Source organism: Ovis aries, chromosome 17 (assembly GCF_016772045.2).
Source record: "Ovis aries strain OAR_USU_Benz2616 breed Rambouillet chromosome 17, ARS-UI_Ramb_v3.0, whole genome shotgun sequence".
NCBI classification, from domain to species: Eukaryota; Metazoa; Chordata; class Mammalia; order Artiodactyla; family Bovidae; genus Ovis; species Ovis aries.
Genome location: NC_056070.1, coordinates 14122525 through 14138328, shown reverse-complemented (window position 1 = coordinate 14138328; position 15804 = coordinate 14122525). Strand labels below are relative to the sequence as shown.

The window sequence follows — 15804 nt, the reverse complement described above, 5'->3', positions numbered from 1 at the left end:
TAGAAAGTGGTGGGCCAGAAGGGCAAAGTAGGGGTAAGGGATTAAGAGGTATGAACTCGTATGTATAAAATAAATAAGCTAGAAGAATATATTGTAGAGAACAAGAAATATAGTCAATATTTCATAAAACTTTAAATGCAGCATCATCAATAGAAACACTGAATCTCTATGTTGCACACTTGAAACTAATAGAACACTGTAAATCAACTCTATTTCAACTAAGAGAAACAGAAAATGGGAAAATATTAACCTTGGGGTATCTCATATGTCTACTGTCAGTTCTTGCTCTTTTCTCTATCAGATCCCCAGAATCAGTTTCAGTATGTGTCACAACCAAGTTTATTTGAGCAGTAAGTAAGGACAATGAAATGAGCATGCTGATATCTAGGTTTTTCCCTATGAATGTTTACTGGCTTTGCTTAATGATAGAGACAGCTTAGAAAGCAGAGGTTGTATGTGTTTGCTTTAACCTGAAAAATTGTAAAACTTTTCCTAATTATATTTTATGATTCTTTCTCAGAGAATTTAGAAAGTATTAAACAGCATTACTTTGCCAACACAGGTCCATCAGGTCGTGGCTATGGTTTTTCCCGTAGTATGACTACTAGATGTGAGAGCTGGACTGTGAAGACAGCTGAGCACCAAAGAATGGATGCTTTTGAACTGTGGTGTTGGAGAAGACTCTTGAGAGTCCCTTGGCCTGCAAGGAGATCCAAGCAGTCCATCCTAAAGGAGTTCAGTCCTGGGTGTTCACTGGAAGGACTGGTGCTGAAGCTGAAACTCCAATACTTTGGCCATCTCATGTGAAGAGTTGACTCATTGGAAAAGACTCTGATGCTGGGAAGGATTGGGGGCAGGAGGAGAAGGGGACAACAGGGGATGAGATGGCTGGGTGGCATCACCGACTCGATGGACATGAGTTTGGGTAGGCCTCGGGAGTTGGTGATGGACAGGGAGGCCTGGCATGCTGCGATTCATGGGGTCGCAAAGAGTCGGACACGACTGAGCAACTGCACTGCCCTGCACTGAACTGAACTGAAAAAGCAGGAAAAAATTACCCCAATGACAATAGCCAGAGTTAACCCTGAAATGTTTCTTTTCAGTGTTGTTGCTTTAGTTTGACTCATGTATCATAGAAAACCACACAGATAGGAGCTTATTAAATACACAGATATGATACTAATGGCTGGAAATCTATTACCCATCTCCTTTGCTTGGTAACTTACCTGGTGAATTCCAAGTGACAGGGGTCTCTGTAGGCCGTGTTGCAACAGGTGCTCTGGAAATATAACCTATGAAGACATTTGGGAAAATTAACTAAAATGTGCTTCCCCAGTAGGTTCATGGATGTTAGCAGTCATCCTCTAGAGACCAAAGTACAGAGAAATTCATCACGATGATGTGAAATCCAACTTCCCAATTTGAAACCAGTGCACGTTGATTTTGAGATACTGGGCCTCTTTCCCCGTCTTAGGAATCCTTCTCCAGGTGTTCAGAGTGAGTGTTCATTTCTTTCTAGAAACCCAACTTCACACCAAGCTAAAGATCTATAGATTGGAAACTAGCCTATGGATCCTCTCAGGCAGACCTTTGAGGCATCATGAAGTATAGAGATGAAAACCTTTTGAGATGCCATCTAGTCTGTGTTTTACTTGATAGGCAGGACGAAAATGAGACCCATGCGAGTCAATCAGGTCTCAACCCTTGAGCTAATCTGCAACAAAATTCTGATTGTTAGTTTCTTCTGCAACTATTATAAACTGAGTGCCTACTACATGCCTAGCAGGCTTCCCTGGAGGCTCTGATGGTAAAGAATCTGCCTGCAATACAGGAGACACGGGTTCAATCCCTGGGTCAGGAAGATGTCATGGAGAAGGGAATGGCAACCTACTCCAGTACTCTTGCCTGGAGAACCCCATGGGCAGAGGAGCCTGGTAGGCTGCAGTCCATGAGGTCGCTACCAGTCAGACACAGCTGAGCGACTTCACTTTCACTTTCCACTTTGCTGCCTTGGAGAAGGAAATGGCAACCCACTCCAGTGTTCTTGCCTGGAGAATCCCAGGGACGGAAGAGCCTGGTGGGCTGCCGTCTATGGGGTCGCACAGAGTCGACACGACTGAAGTGACTTAGCAGCAGTAGCAGCAGCAGAGCCACCAGGGAAGTCCCCAAGCAGTACAGTACAGGCATGTCATGAACATTACGTTCAAACCAGCTATTAGTATTGTCCTTATAATGGGGACTTGAAGCTGCTGTTGCATAGCGTTTCACGTAACTTTGGAAAATTGCCCATGAAAAGAAAGATGGAGACTCATGACAATTACACGAAGACTAACCCTCTGCTCCATGCCTCCCTGCCTCCATCTCTCAGGTACACTCCTACGGCCCCAGTGAAAACGAAAACCTAGACATCATTGAATTTAGTTTTCTTCTAGCTAGATAGTGGGTGAGGCAATCCAAAAATCATTCATCATCCCACTACCCAATAACAGACATTTGAACATCTTGGTACATAGCTTTCTGAACTTGTAGCTATTGTGTCTAAATAGGGAATAGTTGCGCTTAAATATATATAAATATGTAAGCAGCATTTTTAAGAGATATATTCCCTGAGCATATGCCCAATATTCTGAATCCTCCTCTACTACAAGGTTTTTAATGGCTGCATTCTGTGCCATTGTCTGAATATTGTACTTTATCAATCTCTGAGCATTTATGGTGTTTTTCCTCTTATGAAATTTGATACCTCTCTGATAAACATCAGTGCACTGAACTTTGTGATGTGTCGCTGCTCATTCTTTAGGACACTGTGTAAAGGAACCAGTGCTCAGGTGTGATGCTGTACGGCTGGAACGACCTCACTTGCCAGGACAGCATCGCCTTGGCTCCTCAGCTAAATGTGCACGGATTCCTGGAGAATCCGTAAAGAACAGAAAATGTCGTTCACACTTCTGCTCCGTCTATGTAAGGACAGATTTCCAAGGCTTTCCTCTTTCTACCAGCTGGCAGCTGCTCAGTTCACCCTCAAATAATTCAGACAAGATTCATTGCCCCTAAACTAAACTATCTTCTCCCCTCTTACAAACCCTATTTCCACCTTGTTCCTTGACTTGTCCTACTACCTGATTCATTGTTGTGGTTGTTGAGTGGCTCAGTTGTGTTCAACTCTTCTGCAGCCCCGTGGACTCTAGCCTGCCAGGCTCCCCTGTCCATGGAATTTCCCAAGCAAGAAAACTGGAGTGGGTTGCCATTTCCTTCTCCAGGGAATCTTCTCCACCCAGGGTCTCAATTTGCATCTCCTGCCTCGTAGGCGGACTCTTGACCACTGAGCCACCTCCGAATTCATTACATGTATATAAACAATGTCACACAAATTAGCTATATGGTGTGACAAATGACTAGTATCTCTAAGGTATCCTTCATCATTCAGATGCAAAGCTGTAAAATATAATGTAAGCACAAGTGATTTTCTCAACTGAAATATAGTTGATATATTTACTATTAGTTCAGTTCAGTTCAGCTCAGTTCAGTCGCTCAGTCGTCTACGACTCTTTGCGACCCCATGAATCGCAGCATGCTAGGCCTTCCTGTCCATCAGCAACTCCCAGAGTTCACCCAAACCGACACCCATCGAGTCGGTGATGCCATCCAGCCACCTCTACTGCCCCCAATCCCTCCCAGCATCAGAGTCTTTTCCAATGAGTCAACTCTTTGCATGAGGTGGCCAAAGAATTGGAGTTTCAGGGTTAGCATCATACTTTCCAAAGAACACCCAGGACTGATCTCCTTTAGGATGGACTGCTTGGATCTCCTTGCAGTCCAAGGGACACTCGAGAGTCTTCTCCAACACCACAGTTCAAAAGCATCAATCTTCGGTGCTCAGCTTTCTTCACAGTCCGACTCTCACATCCATACATGACCACCGGAAAAACCATAGCCTTGACTAGATGGACCTTTGTTGGCAAAGTAATGTCTCTGCTTTTTAATATGCTGTCTAGCTTGGTCATGACTTTCCTTCCAAGGAGTAAGCCTCTTTTAATTTCATGGCTGCAGTCACCATCTACAGTGATTAAAGGAGAAGACAGACTAAGAGCCTTTACTATAGGATCCACGTTAGGGAAAGCATGAGTAGAACATAAAGTTACAATGTTGCAAGAGTCCGGAAGAGCCAGGACTTCCCTGACAGTTCAGGGCTTAAGACTCTTCACTTTCAATGCAGGAAGCGTGAGTTTGACCCTTGGTCTAGGAATTAGGATTCCACATGCCACATGGTGCAAAAAAAAAAAAAAAAAGTTAAAAAGGAAGAAAAGAATAAGATAGGGCCAAATTCAGAACATCAGTGTGGATGATGAATAAGCAGTTTCTTGTGTGGATTAAATGCACAGTTTCTAGAGCCTGAATGCCTGGTTTCAATCTAATGTCACTAGTTATTAGCTGACACCTGGGGCAGCAGACTTCCACACTGTACTTTTGGTTCATAATTTGCAAACTGAGCATAATAATTATCAATCATGTAGAGTTACTGGCTATTTAAATGAACTAAGTATACACAGATATACTCATCTAATGGCTTACACAAACAGAAAAATTGGTCTTAAAATTCATATGAAACGTGTGGGTACCCCAAATAGCCAAAACCATCTTGAAAAAGTGCAGAGCTGGGTGACTTACTATTCATCATTTCAAAACTTACCACTGAGCCATGGCGGTCAAGACGGTATGGTGGTGCTGCCCTCAGGATCAGTGGAATAGAACTGAGAGTCTAGAAATTACCTCCTATACCTGTGGTAACTGGCTTTCATCAAGGGTGTTCAGACCATTAAATGAGGAAAGAATAGGCTGGTCAAAATATCAAGGAAGACAAGGCTCTAGACACACTGAGGTCGGAACTCTCCTCCTTCACTGCGTACTGGAGGTTGGTATGGTGCTTGGGAACCAGGAAAAGAATGTACAGTGTTTTGTGACTTGGGGATTTGAGTATTTTTTCAGTCAATTACTTTTCTGAGACAGACACGGTCAGAACATTGCCTGACTCCCAAGATGTGGTAGAAGTCTCTCTGTGAATAAGGCTTCCTAAGATTCTATACGCTGCCACTTTCCCACTGCTCTTAGCAAGTAGAGTGTGGCTGCTGGGGATTGTGGATGAGTTACTGTATCATAAAAGAAACAAGTTCTGCAAAAAACAAAACAACACAACACAAAACAGAAAATGCGCCTTTGCCAAAGAAGACATATATATGGCCAAGGGACACATGAAAGGATGTTCAACACAGCTAATCATCAGAGAAGTGCAGATCAAAGCCACACTGAGATATTACCTCACATCTGTCAGGATGACATCAAAAAAAATCTACCAAAGTTGGCGAGGCTGTGGAGAAAACAGAATCCTTGTATGCTGCTGGTGAGAATGAAAACTGGTGCAGCCATAATGCAAAATACTTTATGGAAATTGCTCCAAAAATTAAAAATAGAGATACCGTATGATCCAGCAACTCCATTCCTCAGTATATACGCAAAGAAAATGAAAACACTAATTCCAAAACATATATGAACCCCAATGTTCATAGCAGCATTGTTTACAATAGCCAAAGTATGAAGGCAATCGAAGAGTCCATCAACAAATGAGAGGAGAGAGAAGATGTCTAACACACACACACACACACACACACACAGACAGAAACACACACACAGACACACACACAGATACACACACACACACACACACACATAGACATACACACACAGACAGAAACACACACAGATACACAAAAACACACACACAGACACAGACACACACACAGAGACACACACACACAGGGATATTAGTCAGCTACAAAAAAAGAATGAAACTCTGCCATTTTCAACAACATGGATGGGTCTAAAGGATGTTATACTTAGTGAAATAAGTCAGAACAAGAAATATTTTATATCACTTTTATGTCGAATCCAAAAAATTAGATAAATAACGATAGAAAAGTTGGAAATAGATTCACAGATACAGAGAAGAAACCAGTGGTGACCAGTAGAAAGTGGTGGGCCAGAAGGGCAAAGTAGGGGTAAGGGATTAAGAGGTATGAACTCGTATGTATAAAATAAATAAGCTAGAAGAATATATTGTAGAGAACAAGAAATATAGTCAATATTTCATAAAACTTTAAATGCAGCATCATCAATAGAAACACTGAATCTCTATGTTGCACACTTGAAACTAATAGAACACTGTAAATCAACTCTATTTCAACTAAGGGAAACAGAAAATGGGAAAATATTAACCTTGGGGTATCTCATATGTCTACTGTCAGTTCTTGCTCTTTTCTCTATCAGATCCCCAGAATCAGGTTCAGTATGTGTCACAACCAAGTTTATTTGAGCAGTAAGTAAGGACAATGAAATGAGCATGCTGATATCTAGGTTTTTCCCTATGAATGTTTACTGGCTTTGCTTAATGATAGAGACAGCTTAGAAAGCAGAGGTTGTATGTGTTTGCTTTAACCTGAAAAATTGTAAAACTTTTCCTAATTATATTTTATGATTCTTTCTCAGAGAATTTAGAAAGTATTAAAAAGCATTACTTTGCCAACACAGGTCCATCAGGTCGTGGCTATGGTTTTTCCCGTAGTATGACTACTAGATGTGAGAGCTGGACTGTGAAGACAGCTGAGCACCAAAGAATGGATGCTTTTGAACTGTGGTGTTGGAGAAGACTCTTGAGAGTCCCTTGGCCTGCAAGGAGATCCAAGCAGTCCATCCTAAAGGAGTTCAGTCCTGGGTGTTCACTGGAAGGACTGGTGCTGAAGCTGAAACTCCAATACTTTGGCCATCTCATGTGAAGAGTTGACTCATTGGAAAAGACTCTGATGCTGGGAAGGATTGGGGGCAGGAGGAGAAGGGGACAACAGGGGATGAGATGGCTGGGTGGCATCACCGACTCGATGGACATGAGTTTGGGTAGGCCTCGGGAGTTGGTGATGGACAGGGAGGCCTGGCATGCTGCGATTCATGGGGTCGCAAAGAGTCGGACACGACTGAGCAACTGCACTGCCCTGCACTGAACTGAACTGAAAAAGCAGGAAAAATTACCCCAATGACAATAGCCAGAGTTAACCCTGAAATGTTTCTTTTCAGTGTTGTTGCTTTAGTTTGACTCATGTATCATAGAAAACCACACAGATAGGAGCTTATTAAATACACAGATATGATACTAATGGCTGGAAATCTATTACCCATCTCCTTTGCTTGGTAACTTACCTGGTGAATTCCAAGTGACAGGGGTCTCTGTAGGCCGTGTTGCAACAGGTGCTCTGGAAATATAACCTATGAAGACATTTGGGAAAATTAACTAAAATGTGCTTCCCCAGTAGGTTCATGGATGTTAGCAGTCATCCTCTAGAGACCAAAGTACAGAGAAATTCATCACGATGATGTGAAATCCAACTTCCCAATTTGAAACCAGTGCACGTTGATTTTGAGATACTGGGCCTCTTTCCCCGTCTTAGGAATCCTTCTCCAGGTGTTCAGAGTGAGTGTTCATTTCTTTCTAGAAACCCAACTTCACACCAAGCTAAAGATCTATAGATTGGAAACTAGCCTATGGATCCTCTCAGGCAGACCTTTGAGGCATCATGAAGTATAGAGATGAAAACCTTTTGAGATGCCATCTAGTCTGTGTTTTACTTGATAGGCAGGACGAAAATGAGACCCATGCGAGTCAATCAGGTCTCAACCCTTGAGCTAATCTGCAACAAAATTCTGATTGTTAGTTTCTTCTGCAACTATTATAAACTGAGTGCCTACTACATGCCTAGCAGGCTTCCCTGGAGGCTCTGATGGTAAAGAATCTGCCTGCAATACAGGAGACACGGGTTCAATCCCTGGGTCAGGAAGATGTCATGGAGAAGGGAATGGCAACCTACTCCAGTACTCTTGCCTGGAGAACCCCATGGGCAGAGGAGCCTGGTAGGCTGCAGTCCATGAGGTCGCTACCAGTCAGACACAGCTGAGCGACTTCACTTTCACTTTCCACTTTGCTGCCTTGGAGAAGGAAATGGCAACCCACTCCAGTGTTCTTGCCTGGAGAATCCCAGGGACGGAAGAGCCTGGTGGGCTGCCGTCTATGGGGTCGCACAGAGTCGACACGACTGAAGTGACTTAGCAGCAGTAGCAGCAGCAGAGCCACCAGGGAAGTCCCCAAGCAGTACAGTACAGGCATGTCATGAACATTACGTTCAAACCAGCTATTAGTATTGTCCTTATAATGGGGACTTGAAGCTGCTGTTGCATAGCGTTTCACGTAACTTTGGAAAATTGCCCATGAAAAGAAAGATGGAGACTCATGACAATTACACGAAGACTAACCCTCTGCTCCATGCCTCCCTGCCTCCATCTCTCAGGTACACTCCTACGGCCCCAGTAAAAACGAAAACCTAGACATCATTGAATTTAGTTTTCTTCTAGCTAGATAGTGGGTGAGGCAATCCAAAAATCATTCATCATCCCACTACCCAATAACAGACATTTGAACATCTTGGTACATAGCTTTCTGAACTTGTAGCTATTGTGTCTAAATAGGGAATAGTTGCGCTTAAATATATATAAATATGTAAGCAGCATTTTTAAGAGATATATTCCCTGAGCATATGCCCAATATTCTGAATCCTCCTCTACTACAAGGTTTTTAATGGCTGCATTCTGTGCCATTGTCTGAATATTGTACTTTATCAATCTCTGAGCATTTATGGTGTTTTTCCTCTTATGAAATTTGATACCTCTCTGATAAACATCAGTGCACTGAACTTTGTGATGTGTCTCTGCTCATTCTTTAGGACACTGTGTAAAGGAACCAGTGCTCAGGTGTGATGCTGTAGGGCTGGAACGACCTCACTTGCCAGGACAGCATCGCCTTGGCTCCTCAGCTAAATGTGCACGGATTCCTGGAGAATCCGTAAAGAACAGAAAATGTCGTTCACACTTCTGCTCCGTCTATGTAAGGACAGATTTCCAAGGCTTTCCTCTTTCTACCAGCTGGCAGCTACTCAGTTCACCCTCAAATAATTCAGACAAGATTCATTGCCCTAAACTAAACTATCTTCTCCCCTCTTACAAACCCTATTTCCACCTTGTTCCTTGACTTGTCCTACTACCTGATTCATTGTTGTGGTTGTTGAGTGGCTCAGTTGTGTTCAACTCTTCTGCAGCCCCGTGGACTCTAGCCTGCCAGGCTCCCCTGTCCATGGAATTTCCCAAGCAAGAAAACTGGAGTGGGTTGCCATTTCCTTCTCCAGGGAATCTTCTCCACCCAGGGTCTCAATTTGCATCTCCTGCCTCGTAGGCGGACTCTTGACCACTGAGCCACCTCCGAATTCATTACATGTATATAAACAATGTCACACAAATTAGCTATATGGTGTGACAAATGACTAGTATCTCTAAGGTATCCTTCATCATTCAGATGCAAAGCTGTAAAATATAATGTAAGCACAAGTGATTTTCTCAACTGAAATATAGTTGATATATTTACTATTAGTTCAGTTCAGTTCAGCTCAGTTCAGTCGCTCAGTCGTCTACGACTCTTTGCGACCCCATGAATCGCAGCATGCTAGGCCTTCCTGTCCATCAGCAACTCCCAGAGTTCACCCAAACCGACACCCATCGAGTCGGTGATGCCATCCAGCCACCTCTACTGCCCCCAATCCCTCCCAGCATCAGAGTCTTTTCCAATGAGTCAACTCTTTGCATGAGGTGGCCAAAGAATTGGAGTTTCAGGGTTAGCATCATACTTTCCAAAGAACACCCAGGACTGATCTCCTTTAGGATGGACTGCTTGGATCTCCTTGCAGTCCAAGGGACACTCGAGAGTCTTCTCCAACACCACAGTTCAAAAGCATCAATCTTCGGTGCTCAGCTTTCTTCACAGTCCGACTCTCACATCCATACATGACCACCGGAAAAACCATAGCCTTGACTAGATGGACCTTTGTTGGCAAAGTAATGTCTCTGCTTTTTAATATGCTGTCTAGCTTGGTCATGACTTTCCTTCCAAGGAGTAAGCGTCTTTTAATTTCATGGCTGCAGTCACCATCTACAGTGATTAAAGGAGAAGACAGACTAAGAGCCTTTACTACAGGATCCACGTTAGGGAAAGCATGAGTAGAACATTAAGTGACAATGTTGCAAGAGTCCGGAAGAGCCAGGACTTCCCTGACAGTTCAGGGCTTAAGACTCTTCACTTTCAATGCAGGAAGCGTGAGTTTGACCCTTGGTCTAGGAATTAGGATTCCACATGCCACATGGTGCAAAAAAAAAAAAAAAAGTTAAAAAGGAAGAAAAGAATAAGATAGGGCCAAATTCAGAACATCAGTGTGGATGATGAATAAGCAGTTTCTTGTGTGGATTAAATGCACAGTTTCTAGAGCCTGAATGCCTGGTTTCAATCTAATGTCACTAGTTATTAGCTGACACCTGGGGCAGCAGACTTCCACACTGTACTTTTGGTTCATAATTTGCAAACTGAGCATAATAATTATCAATCATGTAGAGTTACTGGCTATTTAAATGAACTAAGTATACACAGATATACTCATCTAATGGCTTACACAAACAGAAAAATTGGTCTTAAAATTCATATGAAACGTGTGGGTACCCCAAATAGCCAAAACCATCTTGAAAAAGTGCAGAGCTGGGTGACTTACTATTCATCATTTCAAAACTTACCACTGAGCCATGGCGGTCAAGACGGTATGGTGGTGCTGCCCTCAGGATCAGTGGAATAGAACTGAGAGTCTAGACATTACCTCCTATACCTCTGGTAACTGGCTTTCATCAAGGGTGTTCAGACCATTAAATGAGGAAAGAATAGGCTGGTCAAAATATCAAGGAAGACAAGGCTCTAGACACACTGAGGTCGGAACTCTCCTTCTTCACTGCGTACTGGAGGTTGGTATGGTGCTTGGGAACCAGGAAAAGAATGTACAGTGTTTTGTGACTTGGGGCTTTGAGTATTTTTTCAGTCAATTACTTTTCTGAGACAGACACGGTCAGAACATTGCCTGACTCCCAAGATGTGGTAGAAGTCTCTCTGTGAATAAGGCTTCCTAAGATTCTATACGCTGCCACTTTCCCACTGCTCTTAGCAAGTAGAGTGTGGCCGCTGGGGATTGTGGATGAGTTACTGTATCATAAAAGAAACAAGTTCTGCAAAAAACAAAACAACACAACACAAAACAGAAAATGCGCCTTTGCCAAAGAAGACATATATATGGCCAAGGGACACATGAAAGGATGTTCAACACAGCTAATCATCAGAGAAGTGCAGATCAAAGCCACACTGAGATATTACCTCACATCTGTCAGGATGACATCAAAAAAAATCTACCAAAGTTGGCGAGGCTGTGGAGAAAACAGAATCCTTGTATGCTGCTGGTGAGAATGAAAACTGGTGCAGCCATAATGCAAAATACTTTATGGAAATTGCTCCAAAAATTAAAAATAGAGATACCGTATGATCCAGCAACTCCATTCCTCAGTATATACGCAAAGAAAATGAAAACACTAATTCCAAAACATATATGAACCCCAATGTTCATAGCAGCATTGTTTACAATAGCCAAAGTATGAAGGCAATCGAAGAGTCCATCAACAAATGAGAGGAGAGAGAAGATGTCTAACACACACACACACACACACAGACACACACACACAGACAGAAACACACACAGACACACACACACACAGATACACACAGACACACACACACACATAGACATACACACACAGACAGAAACACACACAGATACACAAAAACACACACACAGAAACAGACACACACACAGAGACACACACACACAGGGATATTAGTCAGCTACAAAAAAAGAATGAAACTCTGCCATTTTCAACAACATGGATGGGTCTAAAGGATGTTATACTTAGTGAAATAAGTCAGAACAAGAAATATTTTATATCACTTTTATGTCGAATCCAAAAATTAGATAAATAACGATAGAAAAGTTGGAAATAGATTCACAGATACAGAGAAGAAACCAGTGGTGACCAGTAGAAAGTGGTGGGCCAGAAGGGCAAAGTAGGGGTAAGGGATTAAGAGGTATGAACTCGTATGTATAAAATAAATAAGCTAGAAGAATATATTGTAGAGAACAAGAAATATAGTCAATATTTCATAAAACTTTAAATGCAGCATCATCAATAGAAACACTGAATCTCTATGTTGCACACTTGAAACTAATAGAACACTGTAAATCAACTCTATTTCAACTAAGAGGAAACAGAAAATGGGAAAATATTAACCTTGGGGTATCTCATATGTCTACTGTCAGTTCTTGCTCTTTTCTCTATCAGATCCCCAGAATCAGTTTCAGTATGTGTCACAACCAAGTTTATTTGAGCAGTAAGTAAGGACAATGAAATGAGCATGCTGATATCTAGGTTTTTCCCTATGAATGTTTACTGGCTTTGCTTAATGATAGAGACAGCTTAGAAAGCAGAGGTTGTATGTGTTTGCTTTAACCTGAAAAATTGTAAAACTTTTCCTAATTATATTTTATGATTCTTTCTCAGAGAATTTAGAAAGTATTAAAAAGCATTACTTTGCCAACACAGGTCCATCAGGTCGTGGCTATGGTTTTTCCCGTAGTATGACTACTAGATGTGAGAGCTGGACTGTGAAGACAGCTGAGCACCAAAGAATGGATGCTTTTGAACTGTGGTGTTGGAGAAGACTCTTGAGAGTCCCTTGGCCTGCAAGGAGATCCAAGCAGTCCATCCTAAAGGAGTTCAGTCCTGGGTGTTCACTGGAAGGACTGGTGCTGAAGCTGAAACTCCAATACTTTGGCCATCTCATGTGAAGAGTTGACTCATTGGAAAAGACTCTGATGCTGGGAAGGATTGGGGGCAGGAGGAGAAGGGGACAACAGGGGATGAGATGGCTGGGTGGCATCACCGACTCGATGGACATGAGTTTGGGTAGGCCTCGGGAGTTGGTGATGGACAGGGAGGCCTGGCATGCTGCGATTCATGGGGTCGCAAAGAGTCGGACACGACTGAGCAACTGCACTGCCCTGCACTGAACTGAACTGAAAAAGCAGGAAAAATTACCCCAATGACAATAGCCAGAGTTAACCCTGAAATGTTTCTTTTCAGTGTTGTTGCTTTAGTTTGACTCATGTATCATAGAAAACCACACAGATAGGAGCTTATTAAATACACAGATATGATACTAATGGCTGGAAATCTATTACCCATCTCCTTTGCTTGGTAACTTACCTGGTGAATTCCAAGTGACAGGGGTCTCTGTAGGCCGTGTTGCAACAGGTGCTCTGGAAATATAACCTATGAAGACATTTGGGAAAATTAACTAAAATGTGCTTCCCCAGTAGGTTCATGGATGTTAGCAGTCATCCTCTAGAGACCAAAGTACAGAGAAATTCATCACGATGATGTTAAATCCAACTTCCCAATTTGAAACCAGTGCACGTTGATTTTGAGATACTGGGCCTCTTTCCCGTCTTAGGAATCCTTCTCCAGGTGTTCAGAGTGAGTGTTCATTTCTTTCTAGAAACCCAACTTCACACCAAGCTAAAGATCTATAGATTGGAAACTAGCCTATGGATCCTCTCAGGCAGACCTTTGAGGCATCATGAAGTATAGAGATGAAAACCTTTTGAGATGCCATCTAGTCTGTGTTTTACTTGATAGGCAGGACGAAAATGAGACCCATGCGAGTCAATCAGGTCTCAACCCTTGAGCTAATCTGCAACAAAATTCTGATTGTTAGTTTCTTCTGCAACTATTATAAACTGAGTGCCTACTACATGCCTAGCAGGCTTCCCTGGAGGCTCTGATGGTAAAGAATCTGCCTGCAATACAGGAGACACGGGTTCAATCCCTGGGTCAGGAAGATGTCATGGAGAAGGGAATGGCAACCTACTCCAGTACTCTTGCCTGGAGAACCCCATGGGCAGAGGAGCCTGGTAGGCTGCAGTCCATGAGGTCGCTACCAGTCAGACACAGCTGAGCGACTTCACTTTCACTTTCCACTTTGCTGCCTTGGAGAAGGAAATGGCAACCCACTCCAGTGTTCTTGCCTGGAGAATCCCAGGGACGGAAGAGCCTGGTGGGCTGCCGTCTATGGGGTCGCACAGAGTCGACACGACTGAAGTGACTTAGCAGCAGTAGCAGCAGCAGAGCCACCAGGGAAGTCCCCAAGCAGTACAGTACAGGCATGTCATGAACATTACGTTCAAACCAGCTATTAGTATTGTCCTTATAATGGGGACTTGAAGCTGCTGTTGCATAGCGTTTCACGTAACTTTGGAAAATTGCCCATGAAAAGAAAGATGGAGACTCATGACAATTACACGAAGACTAACCCTCTGCTCCATGCCTCCCTGCCTCCATCTCTCAGGTACACTCCTACGGCCCCAGTAAAAACGAAAACCTAGACATCATTGAATTTAGTTTTCTTCTAGCTAGATAGTGGGTGAGGCAATCCAAAAATCATTCATCATCCCACTACCCAATAACAGACATTTGAACATCTTGGTACATAGCTTTCTGAACTTGTAGCTATTGTGTCTAAATAGGGAATAGTTGCGCTTAAATATATATAAATATGTAAGCAGCATTTTTAAGATATATATTCCCTGAGCATATGCCCAATATTCTGAATCCTCCTCTACTACAAGGTTTTTAATGGCTGCATTCTGTGCCATTGTCTGAATATTGTACTTTATCAATCTCTGAGCATTTATGGTGTTTTTCCTCTTATGAAATTTGATACCTCTCTGATAAACATCAGTGCACTGAACTTTGTGATGTGTCTCTGCTCATTCTTTAGGACACTGTGTAAAGGAACCAGTGCTCAGGTGTGATGCTGTAGGGCTGGAACGACCTCACTTGCCAGGACAGCATCGCCTTGGCTCCTCAGCTAAATGTGCACGGATTCCTGGAGAATCCGTAAAGAACAGAAAATGTCGTTCACACTTCTGCTCCGTCTATGTAAGGACAGATTTCCAAGGCTTTTCTCTTTCTACCAGCTGGCAGCTACTCAGTTCACCCTCAAATAATTCAGACAAGATTCATTGGCCCTAAACTAAACTATCTTCTCCCCTCTTACAAACCCTATTTCCAACTTGTTCCTTGACTTGTCCTACTACCTGATTCATTGTTGTGGTTGTTGAGTGGCTCAGTTGTGTTCAACTCTTCTGCAGCCCCGTGGACTCTAGCCTGCCAGGCTCCCCTGTCCATGGAATTTCCCAAGCAAGAAAACTGGAGTGGGTTGCCATTTCCTTCTCCAGGGAATCTTCTCCACCCAGGGTCTCAATTTGCATCTCCTGCCTCGTAGGCGGACTCTTGACCACTGAGCCACCTCCGAATTCATTACATGTATATAAACAATGTCACACAAATTAGCTATATGGTGTGACAAATGACTAGTATCTCTAAGGTATCCTTCATCATTCAGATGCAAAGCTGTAAAATATAATGTAAGCACAAGTGATTTTCTCAACTGAAATATAGTTGATATATTTACTATTAGTTCAGTTCAGTTCAGCTCAGTTCAGTCGCTCAGTCGTCTACGACTCTTTGCGACCCCATGAATCGCAGCATGCTAGGCCTTCCTGTCCATCAGCAACTCCCAGAGTTCACCCAAACCGACACCCATCGAGTCGGTGATGCCATCCAGCCACCTCTACTGCCCCCAATCCCTCCCAGCATCAGAGTCTTTTCCAATGAGTCAACTCTTTGCATGAGGTGGCCAAAGAATTGGAGTTTCAGGGTTAGCATCATACTTTC

At 42.9% G+C, this 15804-nt stretch overlaps 1 protein-coding gene across 14 annotated transcripts in view; it reads right to left on the bottom strand.

Moving 5' to 3' along the window:
- LOC121816918 (mucin-2-like) overlaps positions 1-15804 on the bottom strand; it is a 131246-nt gene that overhangs the window by 95119 nt on the left and 20323 nt on the right. For 11 of the 14 annotated variants that reach the window (XM_042234307.2, XM_042234308.2, XM_042234311.2 and 8 more), the window contains 3 exons: positions 13273-13338; positions 7246-7311; positions 1227-1292 (listed from right to left, as the gene is read on the bottom strand). In XM_042234307.2, coding sequence (XP_042090241.1) covers positions 1227-1292; positions 7246-7311; positions 13273-13338 — 198 coding nt within the window. The remainder of the gene's footprint in view (positions 1-1226; positions 1293-7245; positions 7312-13272; positions 13339-15804) is intronic. The other 3 variants (XM_060400988.1, XM_060400990.1, XM_060400991.1) reach the window with 2 other exon arrangements.